The sequence below is a fragment of the Gracilinanus agilis genome, chromosome 2 (assembly GCF_016433145.1).
Source record: "Gracilinanus agilis isolate LMUSP501 chromosome 2, AgileGrace, whole genome shotgun sequence".
NCBI classification, from domain to species: domain Eukaryota; kingdom Metazoa; phylum Chordata; class Mammalia; order Didelphimorphia; family Didelphidae; genus Gracilinanus; species Gracilinanus agilis.
This window is the reverse complement of record NC_058131.1, coordinates 574,401,589-574,417,937: the sequence shown is the minus strand read 5'-3', so window position 1 is coordinate 574,417,937 and position 16,349 is coordinate 574,401,589. Positions and strand designations below refer to the sequence as shown.

At 36.6% G+C, this 16,349-nt stretch overlaps 1 protein-coding gene across 3 annotated transcripts in view; it reads left to right on the top strand.

Annotated features, from left to right (window-relative positions):
- The first annotated feature begins 1,511 nt into the window (after positions 1–1,511).
- TRIP4 (thyroid hormone receptor interactor 4) overlaps positions 1,512–16,349 on the top strand; it is a 52,739-nt gene continuing 37,901 nt past the window's right edge. Inside the window, exons 1-6 of one of the 3 annotated variants that reach the window (XM_044665352.1) lie at positions 1,512–1,627; positions 4,366–4,535; positions 5,259–5,395; positions 10,909–11,121; positions 13,733–13,811; positions 14,765–14,894. In XM_044665352.1, coding sequence (XP_044521287.1) covers positions 1,527–1,627; positions 4,366–4,535; positions 5,259–5,395; positions 10,909–11,121; positions 13,733–13,811; positions 14,765–14,894 — 830 coding nt within the window. In that variant the 5' untranslated portion in view covers positions 1,512–1,526. Of the gene's footprint in view, positions 1,628–2,117; positions 2,259–4,365; positions 4,536–5,258; positions 5,396–10,908; positions 11,122–13,732; positions 13,812–14,764; positions 14,895–16,349 lie in introns of those variants that run through there. The other 2 variants (XM_044665350.1, XM_044665351.1) reach the window with 2 other exon arrangements.

Here is a 16,349-nt window from a genome sequence, read left to right as displayed (position 1 = left end):
CTGGTTTTAACATGTGTCATTGATCAAGACCTATTTCCAAACTGGTGTGGTAGTGTCGAATCAAAATCCCCAATCATGTCTGACTCAACCCATGTGTTCAAGCAGCTGCTTTTCTTCTGTGTTTCCACTCCTGCAGTTCTTCCTCTGAATGTGGGTAGCATTCTTTTCCATAAATCCCTCAGAATTGTCCTGGATCATTGAATTGCTGCTAGTACAGTAGTCCATTACATTCTATTTTACCACAGTGTAGTGGTCTCTGTGTACAATGTTCTTCTGGCTCTGCTCCTTTCACTCTGCATCAATTCCTGGAGGTCTCTCCAGTTCACATGGAATTCCTCCAGTTTATTATTCCTTTGAGCACAATAGTATTCCATCACCAGCATATACCACAATTTGTTCAGCCATTCCCCAATTGAAGGACATACCCTCCTTTTCCAGTTTTTTGCCTATGTGTGTGTGTGTGTTTTAACAACAAAAACAACAACAACAAAAAAAAAAAACCAAAACAAAAACCACCTTTACCTTGTTTTAGAATAGATGGTTCCAAAATAGAGAAGTGGTAAGGGCCAGGCAATTGGGATTAAGTGATTTGGCTAGTGTCACACAGCTAGGAAGTGCCTCCAGGTCTTCCCTTCTTCAGGCTTGGCCCTCTATCCAATGAACCGCCTGGCTGCCCCTCTCTTAATGTTTATTGATGTTCATCTATAGAAGGAATTTCCTCACTTAGGGATGACATCAGAGGTCAACACACAGAATTACTAAGTGTCTGTAAGGTACCAGACATTGTGCTATGCTTTGGGCATTCAAATACAATAATAAAGGCTTCTGCCCTCAAAGGAGCTTACAGAACTAATAAATGCTGCTTTATTGGGTGGGGGTGGGTGGGAATAAATCATTGGAACGATTTCATAGTGCACCATCTTAGTGCAATTAGTTTTTCTAGGATTTGACTATTTCATTGAAAAGCTTTTGTCGGTTTGGCCTCTTCCTCCCTCCCCAGTATTTCCATGAGGCAGAAAAAAACAAAACAAAAAAACAGAAATAGATTGTTGGAGCTGAAAGCAGTACTCCCGTACTCAGCTTAAAGATTTTACAGTGGTGTCTGAGACGATTAGCCAAAAATGCCGAGGTCGGGCCTGTAGAATGGAGACAAGAAGGCAAATCCTGAACATATTTCTGGGCATTGTGGCCACAACCTTTGAGCGGGAACCTTGGCATGGATCAAAGCATGGGATTCACAACGATCCCTACTGACGTCTGGCTTCTTGGCCCAATTTTAGTTCCTTCACCCTTCCAGCTCTCTCCTTGCTGCTCCTTTTCTTCTGCCCCAGCTGGGTCGGAGGGCGAAGTTAAGTGCAGGAGTAAGGACGGGCGCTGGGCCCTGTAGAACCGGCCTGATCCGCCTGGCGGAACCTTGGTGGCCCGCGGAACCTTGGTGGCCGGCGTCCTTGTTGCCGGGGGACACGAAGGAGCAGGCAACGGACTCGGCGCGACCGGGGCATTGCGCTGGCGGTGGGGCGGGGAAGATGGCGGCGGCCGTCTCAGCGTCTGGGGCCCAGCTGGTGGACTGGTGCATTCGTCAGCTGCGGGACACCTTCCGGCTGGATGTCAACGAAGATGTCGTGCAGTGAGAGCGGGTCCTGCGCGCCGGAGGGAAGGAGGCCCCGGGCGGTGGGCTGGGAGGGAAGAAGGCAATGCGGCCCAGTAGGGGAATGAGTGGAAAGTGGGGAGACTCAGGGTGACAGGAGGCGAGAGGGTCCTCGAGTCACACCCAGCTCCTTTCTTCTCTCTTTCCCCTCCCTCCTAGTCCCGGGCGAGGAGGGCGCAGGCTGTAGCATCCCCCTAGCTCGGTGGCCATTACTGACAGCTCATCCTCCTAAATACAGAGGCCCGGGGAACGCTCCCCAAACCATTGCGATCCAGGAAGGCGGGGACAGCGGATAACCCTTCCCGAAGTCCTTTATTTCTTTCCATAGCCTCTCCTCTATTTGTGAAAGTGGAGGTATGGTGGGAGGAAGGAGTAGGGAGGAATAGCTTCTGCTTTTTAAATCTGATTGAAAAAGTGACTTGGAAGAGAATAAAAACCATTTTATGTCAGTGGAAAGATGTGACATTAAGATCTTAGATGCTCTTTCTTCCCTGAGAAGGAAGTAAGAGCAATCCAATTGGAAGAACAAGAAAATAAAGTTAGCAAAGTAGCATGAAAGACTAACAGACGACAAAATGGTTTTAAATATTGGAGATACTCAGGAAACAGGGTAAACAACTGTCTTGAATGATATGTTAAAATAATAGCTCACATTTGTGTCATTTTACAGTTACAAAGTTCATTATGGGATCTTCACAACAATCTTATGAGGTAGGTGGTGCAAATATTATTGTCACCATTTTATAGCTGAAGTTAACTGAGGTAAAATGATTTGTCCAAGGTCACACAGCTAGAAAGTAGCAGATCAGAGTTCTAAGAATCCAGTCTACTTCCCACTGTTTCAGTGCCATCCAGGTCTGGTATTAAGAGAGCGGTGTCTCATTTTAGGAAGTGGCAGATCAACTTCTATGAGTCCACTGTAGCTTCCAGTGTTTCACTGCCATCCCATTCTGGTATCAAGGGGTTGGTATCTTTTTTTTTTTTTTTTTTTTTGTGATATTCCATATCATTGTTAAGATCACTCAAATCTTCCTTCAAAGCAGTTTTCCTTCTGCTTCCCAATGACATACTCACCTTAATTTTAATTTTTAAAGAATATATATATGCATTTGCTAAGTGAACAAGATGGGGTATTTTGAAGAACTCTAGACTTGAAGACAGAAGATCTGCTACTCATTAGCTTTGTGACCTTGAACAAGTTGTTTAATCTCTGTGAGCCTCAGTTTCCTTAAATGTAAAATGGAGATAATAATATTGGCAGTACCTCATATACATATGACAAAATCATATGGAATTACTTGATGACATGGCAGCAGAGACACTTTTGGTAATTTTCTGCTTATTAATATTAAATGAGACATAAAACAGGTTCACCAAAAGTGTTTGCTTATATAGAATACAGAAGAATAAAGAGGGGAAGTCTAGCACAGGATCCAAATGAAAGAGGCAGTACTTGTAGGTAGTGCCATCTTCTTGATGTCCTCACTTGAAGATGATTTAGTATCAGTACATTGATTAGAATCAAGTATCAGTACATTGTAAAACCTCCTAAATGTGGTTATTCAAAAGAATTTGGCTCAAAAGGTCATTGAGGAAAATCATGAGTAGATAAAGAATGCTTAATTTCCATACTCTGACATGCAGTTCAGTACATAGTCCATTGAAATGATATATTAGGACATGTCATGGAAAGATACTGCAAATAGACAATGAACTTGGATGGCCCCAGATTTGGATGGAAGGAAGAAAGTAGACTGGAATGCTTTCAGGAAATTCTACATTTCTTTCAGTGGACTCAAATGTCTCCTTAAAACAAAAATCTATATTTAAAAAATCATTTTACTTCTATTGATGCTATATGACTATGACTCATGTCCTACCACAATCTTCAAAGAAGAAAAATTGTAGGCCATGCAGCAGACAATAGAGAGATGTATACTGAATATTAATAAATTTTATGCGAGAAGCAGTTTTAGGGATCTTCACCAAAAGTATTGGAAAAGGAGACTGGATAGTCGTAAATTGAGAATTAGAGATATCAAAATGTATGGTCTGTGTTTTCTACTAGTACTTGTACAATCTCAAGAGACCTAAAAGAAACACTCCAGTATATTGGTAAGCCTGTAAAGAGTTTACTGGAGAATAAATATAAGAGTAACACAATATAAGGGATAGTTGGATTCTAAATTCTGCTATTGGGGAAAGTTTACAAATTGATGAGATCAGAGGTCATTGAAGTATTAACTACTTTACAAGATTGTTGTGAGGACCAAATGAGATCATATACTTGAGAGCACTTTGCAAATTATACAAAATTCTATAGATGTCAGCTACATGTAAATGATAATAATGATGATAGTCTTCTTTATGCCTAATAAAATGTTATTCTTGATTTAGAGTTTAAAAGAGTGTGGAGTGAATGACACAACCAGTATATAGTATACATTTATGTCTTTCACCTGAAGTATGGAAACTATGAATTCAGATATGGTGCAGATTTTATTGGTCTCCAGGAAAGGCCTGACCCCAGATTTCTAATTATAGGAAATTTTCTTTTAGTAGAGCAAAACATAGCCCTTCCAACCTTTCTTTCTTCACTGATTCCAGAGAAACAGAGAAAATTAGTATGCGTGTAGATGGAAATAAAGACTAATCTGGTATTTAATATATTAGAAATCAAACCTTTGATTCATCAGCTGTTCTTTTTGATTTCTGAGGTATGTTATGTCAATTGAGGATGCTGAAGAGATACGAGAATATGTTACTGACCTTCTTCAGGGAAATGAGGGTAAAAAAGGCCAGTTCATAGAAGATCTTATAACCAAGTGGCAAAAGAATTATCAAGACTCAATATCTGACCCCCTGCAGATATACAGAAAAAGAGATGGTAAGCCAAATGGATGATAGTGCAGGGAAATGAATTAAAGTATTATAATAAGAAACAAGACTCCCAAGCATGAACCAAATACTCCCTGTCAACCGTTTTCCATACTTCAAGCCTTTAAAAGATCAATTTAAGAGCCCAAAGATTGTCATCAAAACTGTAATTTTTAGTCTAATTCAGTTTCATTTGCTCTTGATGTTTAGGCAAACCTATTTTCTTTGATAAGTGACACATTTGAAGTATTTTTAAAAATACTCTTTTAAAAATTATACTTTAAAAATGACTACCTTTACATTACTTATGAGAAACACATATGGGATGAAACTATTGTGTTCACCTGTCAGATGAAGGTCAAATGAATGACTCTTTGAGATGTGAATAGAATGTAGAAGCATTTAGTTACAAAATACAAAATGTGTCACACTAATAGTCTAAGCTGTTATTATATGGCACATACTATGCTTTACGCTAATCTTTTCATTTTATGTAATGGAAGGGCCTTATAGGCCATGTAATTCAACCCCCTCTTTTTGCAAATAAAGAAGGTATTAAAAGTGATACATGAGTAGCAAGGAGAAGTTCTGGAATTTAAATTTATGTCCCAAGTCTCCAATTCCAGTGTTCCCAAATTCAGTACTCTTTCCATTCTACACGATTGCTTCTCTTCTTCACAGTCCATAAAAAATTGCTTAAATAACTTTTGTTTTTATCTATGTGGTGTTTTAGAAATTTCAGATGGCCAGAGAATTGGGGACCAGTTGAAGAAGGGTAGACGCAAGGGGAGAAACAAGCAGGAGGTTCCTGCATTTGCTGAACCTGAATCAACTGTAGAGGAAGTCAAAACGCCACTTGATTTAGCCAAGGTGAGTGTTCATTGAAAGAAGCTTTTGCTAAACTACAGTTTAGAGCAGCAGTGGCAAAGGCTAGTAGAATTTGAGATGAACAAAAGAATCCCTATTCTAAAATGTTACTTTTTCTATGAATAACATACATTAGTTGGGGAGGGTAGGAAGATAGAAAACTACCAATTATTATAGAACCTTTCTTTATATAGGCAAATACCTTGACTATACTTATCACATGTAGTTGCTAGATTATAAGTGCTAATGTAGATGCTTTCATTTTTATCTTTGTATCTCCAGCACCCACCACAGATTCTAACCCATTACCCTCTTAATAAATACTTATTGATTAAAATGGGGATCACATAGAAACACCAATTCAGAGATATGAGACCAGATTATTATATGGATGAGAGACTTCCAAGGAGAAAAACTTGAAATGCTTTCAGAAAATAGTATTAATATTTATGAGAGCATATTCAATAAATATTTAGTTATTCATTGCCTTTCTGAGGTTGCTACCTATAGACTTTGAGTAAATAAATCATTTAACTTTTTTAAGTTCCAGATTTTTTATTTATAAGGTAAGAAAGATTAGACTAGATGATCTTTTTGTTCTAAAATGATGATTTATTATTATTTTCCCCCAAATTAGCATTGAACAGTAGACTCAATCTTGATATTACAGTATGAATATTTAATTAGAGATGAGCTATGGAAACTAAGGTCCATATAGTCAACCTATTAATATTTTTCAATCTGTTGTTATTTACTAAGCTTTTGACTGGTCCTCTCCTGTTTTGCCCTAATTGGCTGAGTGATATCACTCATTTACTATTTATTAATAAATTCATTTACCAGTACAGCTGAAGAGACATCTCTTCATCTCTTGTAAACATCTAGGAAAAGTAGCAGTAATCATTATGTTTCACTATGGTTTTCTTGATACTTGGTCATTCCAAATCTCATTTCCCTTTTTGACAGGGTTACTAGGCTTTCAGGAAAATGTTTTAGATATAGTTTACCTGGATTTCAAAAAGGCATTTGTGAAATCTCTCATTGAGATAAGAAAATGTGGGTTAAATGCTCAGATAAATGATTTTGATGTTTATAAAATAGCTGGACCACAAGAACTAATAGCTTGATATCACTTTGGCATGCAATCTCCAAGCAACTGTTTGTGCCATGTGCTGTTTGATATTTTGTCATTTATTTGGATGAAGGCAGAGGTGGCATACTGAAATATCAAGTCACAGTATCATAAATTTGTAGATTAAAGGGTAGGAATTAAAAAAGACAGAGAATTGATGGCCTAAATATAAATAAGATGAAATTTAATAGAAAAAATTTAGTCTTACATCTGATTTTTTTTTTAAATCAGCTTCATAAGAACAAGATGAGGGAGGTATGGCTAGATAGCAAGTTACCTAAAAAAAGCATGGAAAGTTTTCATGGATTGATCATTCAGTATGAATCAATAGTGCTATATGATAGTCAAAAATGCTAACATAAGTCTGGGCTTGTTCTAATAGAGGCATGTTGGCCATATGCAAGGACAGAGGTGATGGTCCTGCTCTACTCTGCCCCATTCACACCATATGTGGAGTATGTATTAATTTCTGGGTATCACATTTTAGGAAGAACATTGACCAGCTAGATAGCATCCAGAAATTGACTAGAATGGTGAGTTTTTGAGTTATTGTGCCATATGGTTAAAGGGCATGCTTTTCGTAGAAGAGAGAAGACATGATACATGATACCTGTCTTTAGTATTTAAAGGTTCTCATATAGAAAAGGGTTTATATTTGTACTGTTTAGTCCCAGAGGACAGAATTAAGAGCAATTCATAAAGGTTTCAAATAGGCAAATTTCCTAAGGAAATAAGGAAAAACTTCCTAACAGGGTTATCCAAAGCAGTCTGTTGTACTGCTTGAGGAACAAATGGGTTCCCTCCCTCTGGAGTTTTTCAGGTGAAGGCTGGATGTCCACTTGTATAATGTAGGAAATAGAAACAGTGAAACAATGTGTGTACATTTATATTAACTATAATTATATAAAAAGGAAAATATATACACAGGGCAAATGGACAAGAAGAATGATAGGGGACACAGAAAGACTTGGATTAAAGAGTTCCTCTAACACCACTTGTGAGATAATTCACTTTCATTTATCTGGTCCTTAGTTTCCTCATCTGTCAAATAAGAGAGTTGGACAAAATATCCTCTGATGTCCCTTCTAACTCTAAATCTGTAATCCCATGATAAGTTGTTAAGTATCTTGAAATCTATTTAAGATTTACATGAACTGATGCAAATTGAGCAGAACCAGGAGATCATTGTACACAATAACTGCTGTATTATATGATGATCAACAATAAATTAGGTATTCTCAGCAATATAGTGATCTGAGACAGTTCTAACAGACTCATGATGAAAAATGCTATTTGTATGCAGAGAAAGAAATGTTATAGTCTAGATACAGATTGAATCATTTTTAAAACTTTATTTTTCTTGTTTGTTTTTTTGGTAGGATCTGTATTTTCTTTCACATTATGACTAATATAGAAATTTTTTTTTGCATGACTGAACAAGTATAACCTTTATCAAATTGCTTTTCTTCCCAATGAATGGTGAGGGGAGGGAGGGAAGAGGGAGAGAATTTGGAACTCAAAATTTTAAAAATTGCTAAAATTTTTTACTTGTAATTTGAAAAATATTTGAAAAATTAAAAATTGATTTTTAAAATATGAATAGTTTTTTAAATTAAATTTTTATTTTAAAAAAATTTCCATGATTAAATGATTCATGTTTTCTTCCCCCCCCCCACCCCCGTACCCGCCTCATCTCTCCTCTCTCCTGGAGCTGACAAGCAATTCCACTGGGTTATATATATATATATCACTCAAACCCATTTCCATATTATTCATTTTTGTAAAAGGGTAACCTTTTAAAACCCAAACCCCAAATCACATACCCATATAAACAAGTGATAAATCACATGTTTTCTTCTGGATTTCTACTCCCACAGTTCTTTCTCTAGATATGGATAGCATTCTTTCTCATAAGTCCCATAGAATTGTCCTGGATCATTGAATTGCTGTTAGTAGAGCAGTCAATTACGTTTGATCCTCCCACAATGTTACAGTCTCTGTGTATAATGCTCTCCTGGTTCTGCTTACTTCATTCTGCATCAGTTCATGTAGGTCTTTCCAGTTCTTATAGAAGTCTATCATTTCATCATTCCTGATAACTCAATAGTATTCCATCACCATCGTATACCACAATTTGTTCAGCCATTCCCCAATTGAAGGATGTCCCCTCATATTACATGTGAATAATTTTGAATAGGTTTTGTTGTTTAGAGTAACTAATGAATTTTTTTATAAAACTATACTTTTGTTACCATTTTGAAAATATGAAAGTATACTAATGAGAGAAGTGTATTTGTTAATTTTAGATTTCACAGTTACATAGTTCCTCATGTAAGTTAAAAAAAAAAACCATCCTGGATTAAATATATATGTGAAGAGAGGTAAAAAATAATTAGACAAAGAATTTATGCTTATATGGATCATTTGATAGCTTTTAGAAATGCTAATGAGTACAAAACTTTTTGCCTGTTCAATTCTGTATCAGATCTATTGAAAGGAATTTGAAAGTCTGAAACTAAATAGAGATTAGCTCTGAAAATAGTTTTGCTTCATTTTCATTTAATGGTTCAACAATAATTGAGTGCTTATTCAAATCAGGTCACAAAAAAGCTTCCCGTCCTACCCCAAAGTAACATTTACTTTTATGAAAATGAAATGTGGGGCAGCTAGGTGGCTTGATGAATAGAGAGCCAGGCCTTAGAGATGGGAAGTCTGGGTTCAAATGTTGCCTCAGATACTTCCTAGCTATGTGATTCTGAGCAAGTCGCTTAACTCCAGTTACCTGCCCCTTACTGTTCTTCTGTCTTGTAACCGATACATAGTATAGATTCTAAGACAGAAGGTAAAAGTTTAAAAAAAAAAAAAAAGATAAGTTCTTCAGAGGCAAAGATTAGCACTCTCTCTCTTTGATCTTTGTGTCCTTACTAGTAGCACAATGACCAGTACATAGAAGTTACTTAATAAATATTTCTGGTATTACTTGACTTTTTATGGAAGCAAAAACCCAGCTTTCCTTCTGTAGATGTGAAAACAACATTTTTTTTTTTTAAATTTTAAACCCTTAATTTCTATGTATTGGCTTCTAGGCAGAAGAGTGGTAAGGGTAGACAATGGGGGTCAAGTGACTTGCCCAGGGTCATACAGCTGGGAAGTATCTGAGGCCAGATTTGAACCTAGGACCTCCTGTCTCTAGACCTGACTCTCAATCCAGAGCCACCCAGTTGCCCCCAACAACATATTTTAATAGCATGTTTGGAGGGAATTTGCAAATCCCTGAGAGGGAAAGATCTTATTAATCTTATTATTAATATCCTTTTTTTGAAAAATTTTGCCCCTTTTATTGTGAATACATGTAAATATCAGTTTGTTTTTAAATATACATATTTTCAGTCTTACCTCCTTGGAAGTATAATTGTCTTTTGGAGGACATCTCTATATCTAACTTTTTTTTAAAATAATTTTTTTAAACCCTAATATCTTTTATATATATCCTTCTATATTAATTTTATTTGTTACAGGGCTAGGCAGTGGAGGTTAAGTGACTTGCCCAGGGTCACACAGCTAGGAAGCGTCTGAGGCCAGATTTGAACCTAGGACCTTCTGTCTCTAGGCCTGGCTCTCAATCCACTGAGCCATCCAACTGCCCCCTATATCTAACTTTTAATGGGGGAAGAAACTTAAACTTTTGACTTACTGCTTTGGAAAGTGGGGAGTGTCACATTTCATTATAGTCACTAAAGAGTTTTCTTTGATATAATAACATCTCTAATTGCTGGAAGTAATTCCGATTTTATCCCTATGGGCTCTTAAAGGAAGAGAGAATGATTTCAAAACTACTGACTTACAAGGAAAAGAAATGATAAAGGATAATAGCATGATAGTAAAGACTACCACAAAGCTTTGTGCAACAGATTGAAGTGATGCTTCAGAGTTCATTATCCTTTTATTTGTATGCTTGTCTTCCATATCTATGAATGATATCTGATTTAAAGGAACTAATTTTCAATCGTTACCTATTTAGCTGGTTGAAGAGAATCTAGTTCTATGCATGAAGACATAGATGCTTAGAAATTTTACTCTCAGGGTATTATCTATCAATAAATCTAGGGGGATTTATTAATGAAGGGCCCTTATGAATTAATTTCTGTAGGAACTCCTACAGAACTTCTGTTACTCCTCCCCAGACTCTTGATTTTAGTAAGCTCTCTTATCTATTTGGTGATTATTTCCTTCTTGAATTTGGTAGAAAGTGACTTTCAGTTTCTGAGAAATGTGTGGGAGGTTGAATTCAGAGGGGTTCATTGGACAGTTTTCTTTTTTTGCCTGACTTCTATTATAGGTTTTGGTTAGATGTTAAAGCTGTTTTTTACTGTTTGAAAATTAGGCACAGGAGATCACCAACTCTTCAAAGAAGAAGACAAAGTATGTCAACTTGTATACAACAGAGGGACAGGACAGACTTGCTGTCCTCCTCCCAGGACGACACCCTTGTGATTGTCTGGCCCAAAAGCACAAGCTTATCAACAACTGTTTGGTCTGTGGGCGGATCGTCTGTGAACAAGAGGGTTCTGGACCATGTTTGTTCTGTGGGTCTCTGGTAAATATTTCCTTTCAGCTTTGGTTTCATTGTGACATATATATATATATATGTATATATGTATATATATATATATAAATTAACTATGAATATATATATTCATAATTAATTTGTCCTAGAGAGTGTCTCTCTCTCTCCCCCCACCCCACCTTGCTATGTGCAATTCTTTTGCTCTTTTGTCCAATCAATTCTAAAATGTTTTAGAACATAGCAAGACTTGTTAGGCTTAGATCCCCTAGTTTATGATCCTGATCCTTATGCTGATCAGTTGTAAGCAGCTCTAATAGCAAATTATTCAAAGATCAGAGTCTGCATCAGGTTATTTTATAGTTGGAGAACTTTATAGTGATGGAATTTGGAGTCTTGTCTTAGTTGTCATATATATTAAACATTCTTCTCTCTAAGGGTGCAGTCACACTGGTGTCATAATGATGTAGTCTTAAGAGCATTATAGCCACTGCCTCCTTGAGAAGTTCACTAGTACAGCTTTGATATGTTTGTCAGCCGTTTCTGGGAGAATGACCTCCAGAACGTGGAACTAATAGCTTTCTCACAAAGACTCTAACAAGGAACTGAAGAGCAGTGCCTATTGATCTGGTATCCCTGCTGATGGGTGGCAGCTGGGGCATATGGCATCATCTAGGAGAGCATACATTAAGATAGCTTTGTTTTCCTTTCCTCCTTTTTTTCCTTATTTCCTGGAGAACAAACCTATATTCAGTCATTCATTGGAAAAAATGTGTCTACCAATAAAATTCTTTATCAAATGTTAGTAAATCTCTTCCCATATGGACTTCTCTCTCTAGAGAAATACCCTGCAGCTCCTGGCAAGAGCTTTTGTGTGCTGGGGAGGCAGCTGCTGGGAAGTGCATTGTTTACTGATAGGTCCCACAGATCCCCTAGTTCAGGAAGCAGGATAATATGAAGCAGATTTACCCAATTCCTTGCAGCTTTTTACAAGCTTAACATAGAATTTTGTTCTTTAACCAAGGCCTTTTCAGCCTTTCTTATTATAGTTGTAGTGCATTTGTAATAAACACAGCTTTTCATTTGGCTTAATCAGTTCAAATATTTTTAAGTAGAATGTCTAAAAGCAAAGAATCTAGAATGATTTTTTTTCATTAGTGGAGTCAACACATTATAGTAGAAAGAGAAGAACCAGACCTGGAATTGGGAGACACCTAGGTCTGAATCTTGACCCTGCTCTTTCCTTGGTGTGTGACCATGGTCAAGTTATTAACCCTTTGAATGGCAATTTCCTTTTTTATAAAATGGAGGTAGTACCCTGTTGTACTTATGTCACAGACCTGTTGAACGGATCAAATGAGATAACATCTACAAAGTAACTTGCAAATTTTAGAGAGGTACATAGATTTCTACTAATATAATTTTTATTAGAGCTAGTAATTCTGTTCTTGGTGTCTTCTGGCAAGTCCTCAGTAGCTTCTCTCAATTTAATTTGTAGGACTGAGTGATTTTTATTTATTTATTTTTAAGCTCATACAATATAAGACAGAAGAATGGTAAAGGGCTAGGCAATGGGGATTGAGTGACTTGCCTAGAGTTACAGAGTTAGTAAGTGTTAGAGGGCAGATTTGAACCCAGGACCTTCTGTCTTTAATCTTTTCTCTCTCTCTCTCTCTCTCTCTCTCTCTCTCTCTCTCTCTCTCTCTCTCTCTCTCTCAATCTACTGAGCCACCATACTTCCCCATGTAGGATTGTTTTAAAAAAATATTCTCTAAAGTTAAAAGTTTCAAAGTTAGACGTATGTATGAGTGGTCACTAACTATTTGGTATTATTTTTTAAATACAAGCACAAAAAAGTTATAAAACCAAATCATTGTTAGGTTTCCTTAATATTATCTGTGGTAGGACCTATCACTATTATTGCCTTTGCTTGGAACATTTCTTGGAATTTCTCTTTTGGTATTGCATTCAGAGTCTGTGCCACATTGTTTTTGTTTTTTTTTTTTAATTTTAAACCCTTTATTTCTGTGTATTGACTTATAGGTGGAAGATTGGTAAGGGTAGGCAATGGGGGTCAAGTGACTTGCCCAGGGTCACACAGCTGGGACGTGTCTGAGGCCGGATTTGAACCTAGGACCTCCTGTCTCTAGGCCTGGCTCTCAATCCACTGAGCTACCCAGCTGTCCCCAGCCACATTGTTTTTAATATTTTCTGTAGTCATAAAGCTTAATAATGATTTCAGGTTGAATTGTTTGTTTGTTTTTTTTTAATTAAAAGTCATTTAACCTTAAGTCTGTTGGGTAAGCTGGGTAATCAAGTTGGATAATGTTGTTTTGATCTCAAATGGTATATGACTATGTGGCTGAGAGATTTACTTTCTAGCATAATTCATATACTGGTTGTGAAAATAATGAAAATAATTCTAAAAGAGGAATTCAGAAAATACTTTGAGGCAACATCTTTGATGTAAACACATAGCCTACCAACATTACTATTTCAAAGGGGCACAACTCATTTGAATGTATAAATTGTGGAATGTTCATTTTTAATTATCATCCTTTGTATAGTTCAAGGTTAGTTGTTTAGGGTATCATGAGAACAACAAAAGTTAAATTGTCTCTTTTACCATGTTCTTATGCTATAGGTGTGCACTCGAGAAGAACAAGACATTCTTCAGCGTGATTCAAACAAGAGCCAGAAGCTTCTGAAGAAGCTCATGGCAGGTTTGCAGTGATCTTATGATAGCTCTGGTGAAGGATGAATCTTATATCATTGTCCATTTGGTGCATTCAGGTGTGCAGGATAGGACTGAGCTATATTTGTGATCCACAACTTGTTCATTCACTCATTCATTCAACATACTTTATTGAACCAGCTACCCTGTATAGGCCAGCAGTATGAGCACAATGTCTTTAGTGGTCTTCTTGCCTGCTTGCTTTTACCCAAAGCAGAATGGCATCCTCAAAGATTAAAAATTCTTTTGGAGAGCTAGTTAGATTTTGTTAAAGCTTAAAATATAAATTAAAGGGAATTATATTGATTTTCATTGAAGCAAATGACTTTTCTTCTCCCCTCCACATCCCCTTTTTGGATTTTAGTCCTATTGGGACACATGATCTTTGGGGAAGTGCATATATACTCTTTTGACACTGACCTGTACTCCCTTTTTTATTATTCTTTGAAAAAACAAAAAGTGAAGTATTTAACAAAATTTTAACATAATTATATTATATCCAACTAGCTAGTTACTCAGTAAAATTTTGCATTTTCATGTTGCTAAGTTAAACTGTTTAGTATCTTCTTGATCTACAAGTCTTTTATTTTTTTTTTTAACTCTTTCTTTCTTAGTAACAACTCTAAGACAGAGGCAAGGCAAATAGAGTTAAGTGACTTGCCGAGGATCACATAGCTATAAAAGAGAGCAGATTTGAACCCAGGTCTTCCTGACTCCAGGCCTGGTGCTCTAGGCATTGCACCACCTTCATACTTTTAAGAGAAGGGCACATGACATTTGATTTGGTTTCTGGCTTTTTTTTTTTTTCCAATGGGCTGAATTCTGTTAGAGATCTAGAGAAGAGCAGGATCCATTGGTGTCTTGCTGTGGGTAAACTGGGATGCTTGCTATATTATGTTTGTGTTGATTGTTGGCACCATTGCTTTTCCTTTGGCTTTTCAGGAACAGAGAATTCTGGTAAGGTCGATGGGTTCAACAAGGATCTACTTCCTCATCAGGAATCTCGGATTAAGACTGGTCTGGAGAAGGCTGTAAAACATAAAGACAAGTTGCTAGAGTTTGACAGAAGCAGGTATGATTTTGGTGGAACAGCTAATATTAGTGAATAAACAAAATCAAACTGATGCTGGCTTTCTTTGAGTACAAACAATTTATAGAATTATATTGATTAGCCAATAACTGGCTATCAATCATGAAACAGTTTTTTTTCTTTTAATAAATTTCCACAAAAGTTTTCTGCAGTTGAATGATCCAAACTGTCTCCCTTTGTTCTTCCCTCTTACTCTGGAGCTGGCAAGCAATTCAATCTGAGTTATAAATGTACTATCACACAAAACATATTTCCATATTATTCATTTTCATAAGTGAATAATTTTATAGAACTAAAACTCCAAAACATATACCCAAATAAACAAGTGGTAAATCATATGCTTTCATGTGCATTCCTATTTCAACAATTCTTTTTCTGGAGATGGAGAGCATTTTTCTTTCATGAGCTTTTTTTTTTTTTTTTTTTTTTTTTTTTAACCCTTGTACTTTGGTGTATTGTCTCATAGGTAGAAGATTGGTAAGGGTGGGCAATGGGGGTCAAGTGACTTGCCCAGGGTCACACAGCTGGGAAGTGGCTGAGGCTGGGTTTGAACCTAGGACCTCCTGTCTCTAGGCCTGACTCTCACTCCACTGAGCTACCCAGCTGCCCCATCATGAGCTTTTTAGAATTGTTCTGGGTCGTCGTATTGCTGTTAGTAGTAAAGTCTATCACATTTGATCATTCCATGCTATTGCCGTTATTGTAGATACAATGTTCTCCTGGTTCTGTTCATTTCATTCTGCATGAGTTCACAAAGGTCTTTCCAGTTCTTTCTGAAATCATCCTGTTCATCATTCCTGATAGCACAATAGTATTCCGTCACCATTAGATACCACAACTTGTTCAGCCATTCCCCAATTGAGGAACATCTCTTTAGTTTCCAATTCTTATAGCTGCACAAAAAGAGCATTTTCCATTTTTTAAAATCTCTTTGGAATATAGACATAGTAGTGATATTAAAAGGGTATCATATATATTAAAAGGGTATCATTAAAAGGGGATCAAAGGGTATACATTGTTTTATAGCCCTTTGAGCATAATTCCAAATTGCCCTCCAGAATGGTTGGATCAGTTCACAACTCCACCAGCAATTCATTAGTGTCTCACTTTTATCATATCCCCCTTGAACATTTATTTTCCTTTACTGTCATGTTGACCAATCTGATAGGTATGAGGTAGTACCTCAGAGTTGCCTTAATTTGCATTTCTCTAGTGAAGAATGATTTAGAACATTTTTTCACATCATTATTGATAGCTTTGATTTCTTCATCTGAAAACTGCCCATTCATATCCTTTCACCATTTATCAATTGGGAAATGACTTGGATTCTTATAAATTTGACTTAGTTTTTTTATATATTTGAGAAATGAGACCTTTATCAGAGAAATCTGTTATAATTTTTTCCCCCAGTTTGTTATTTCCCTTCTAATCTTGGTT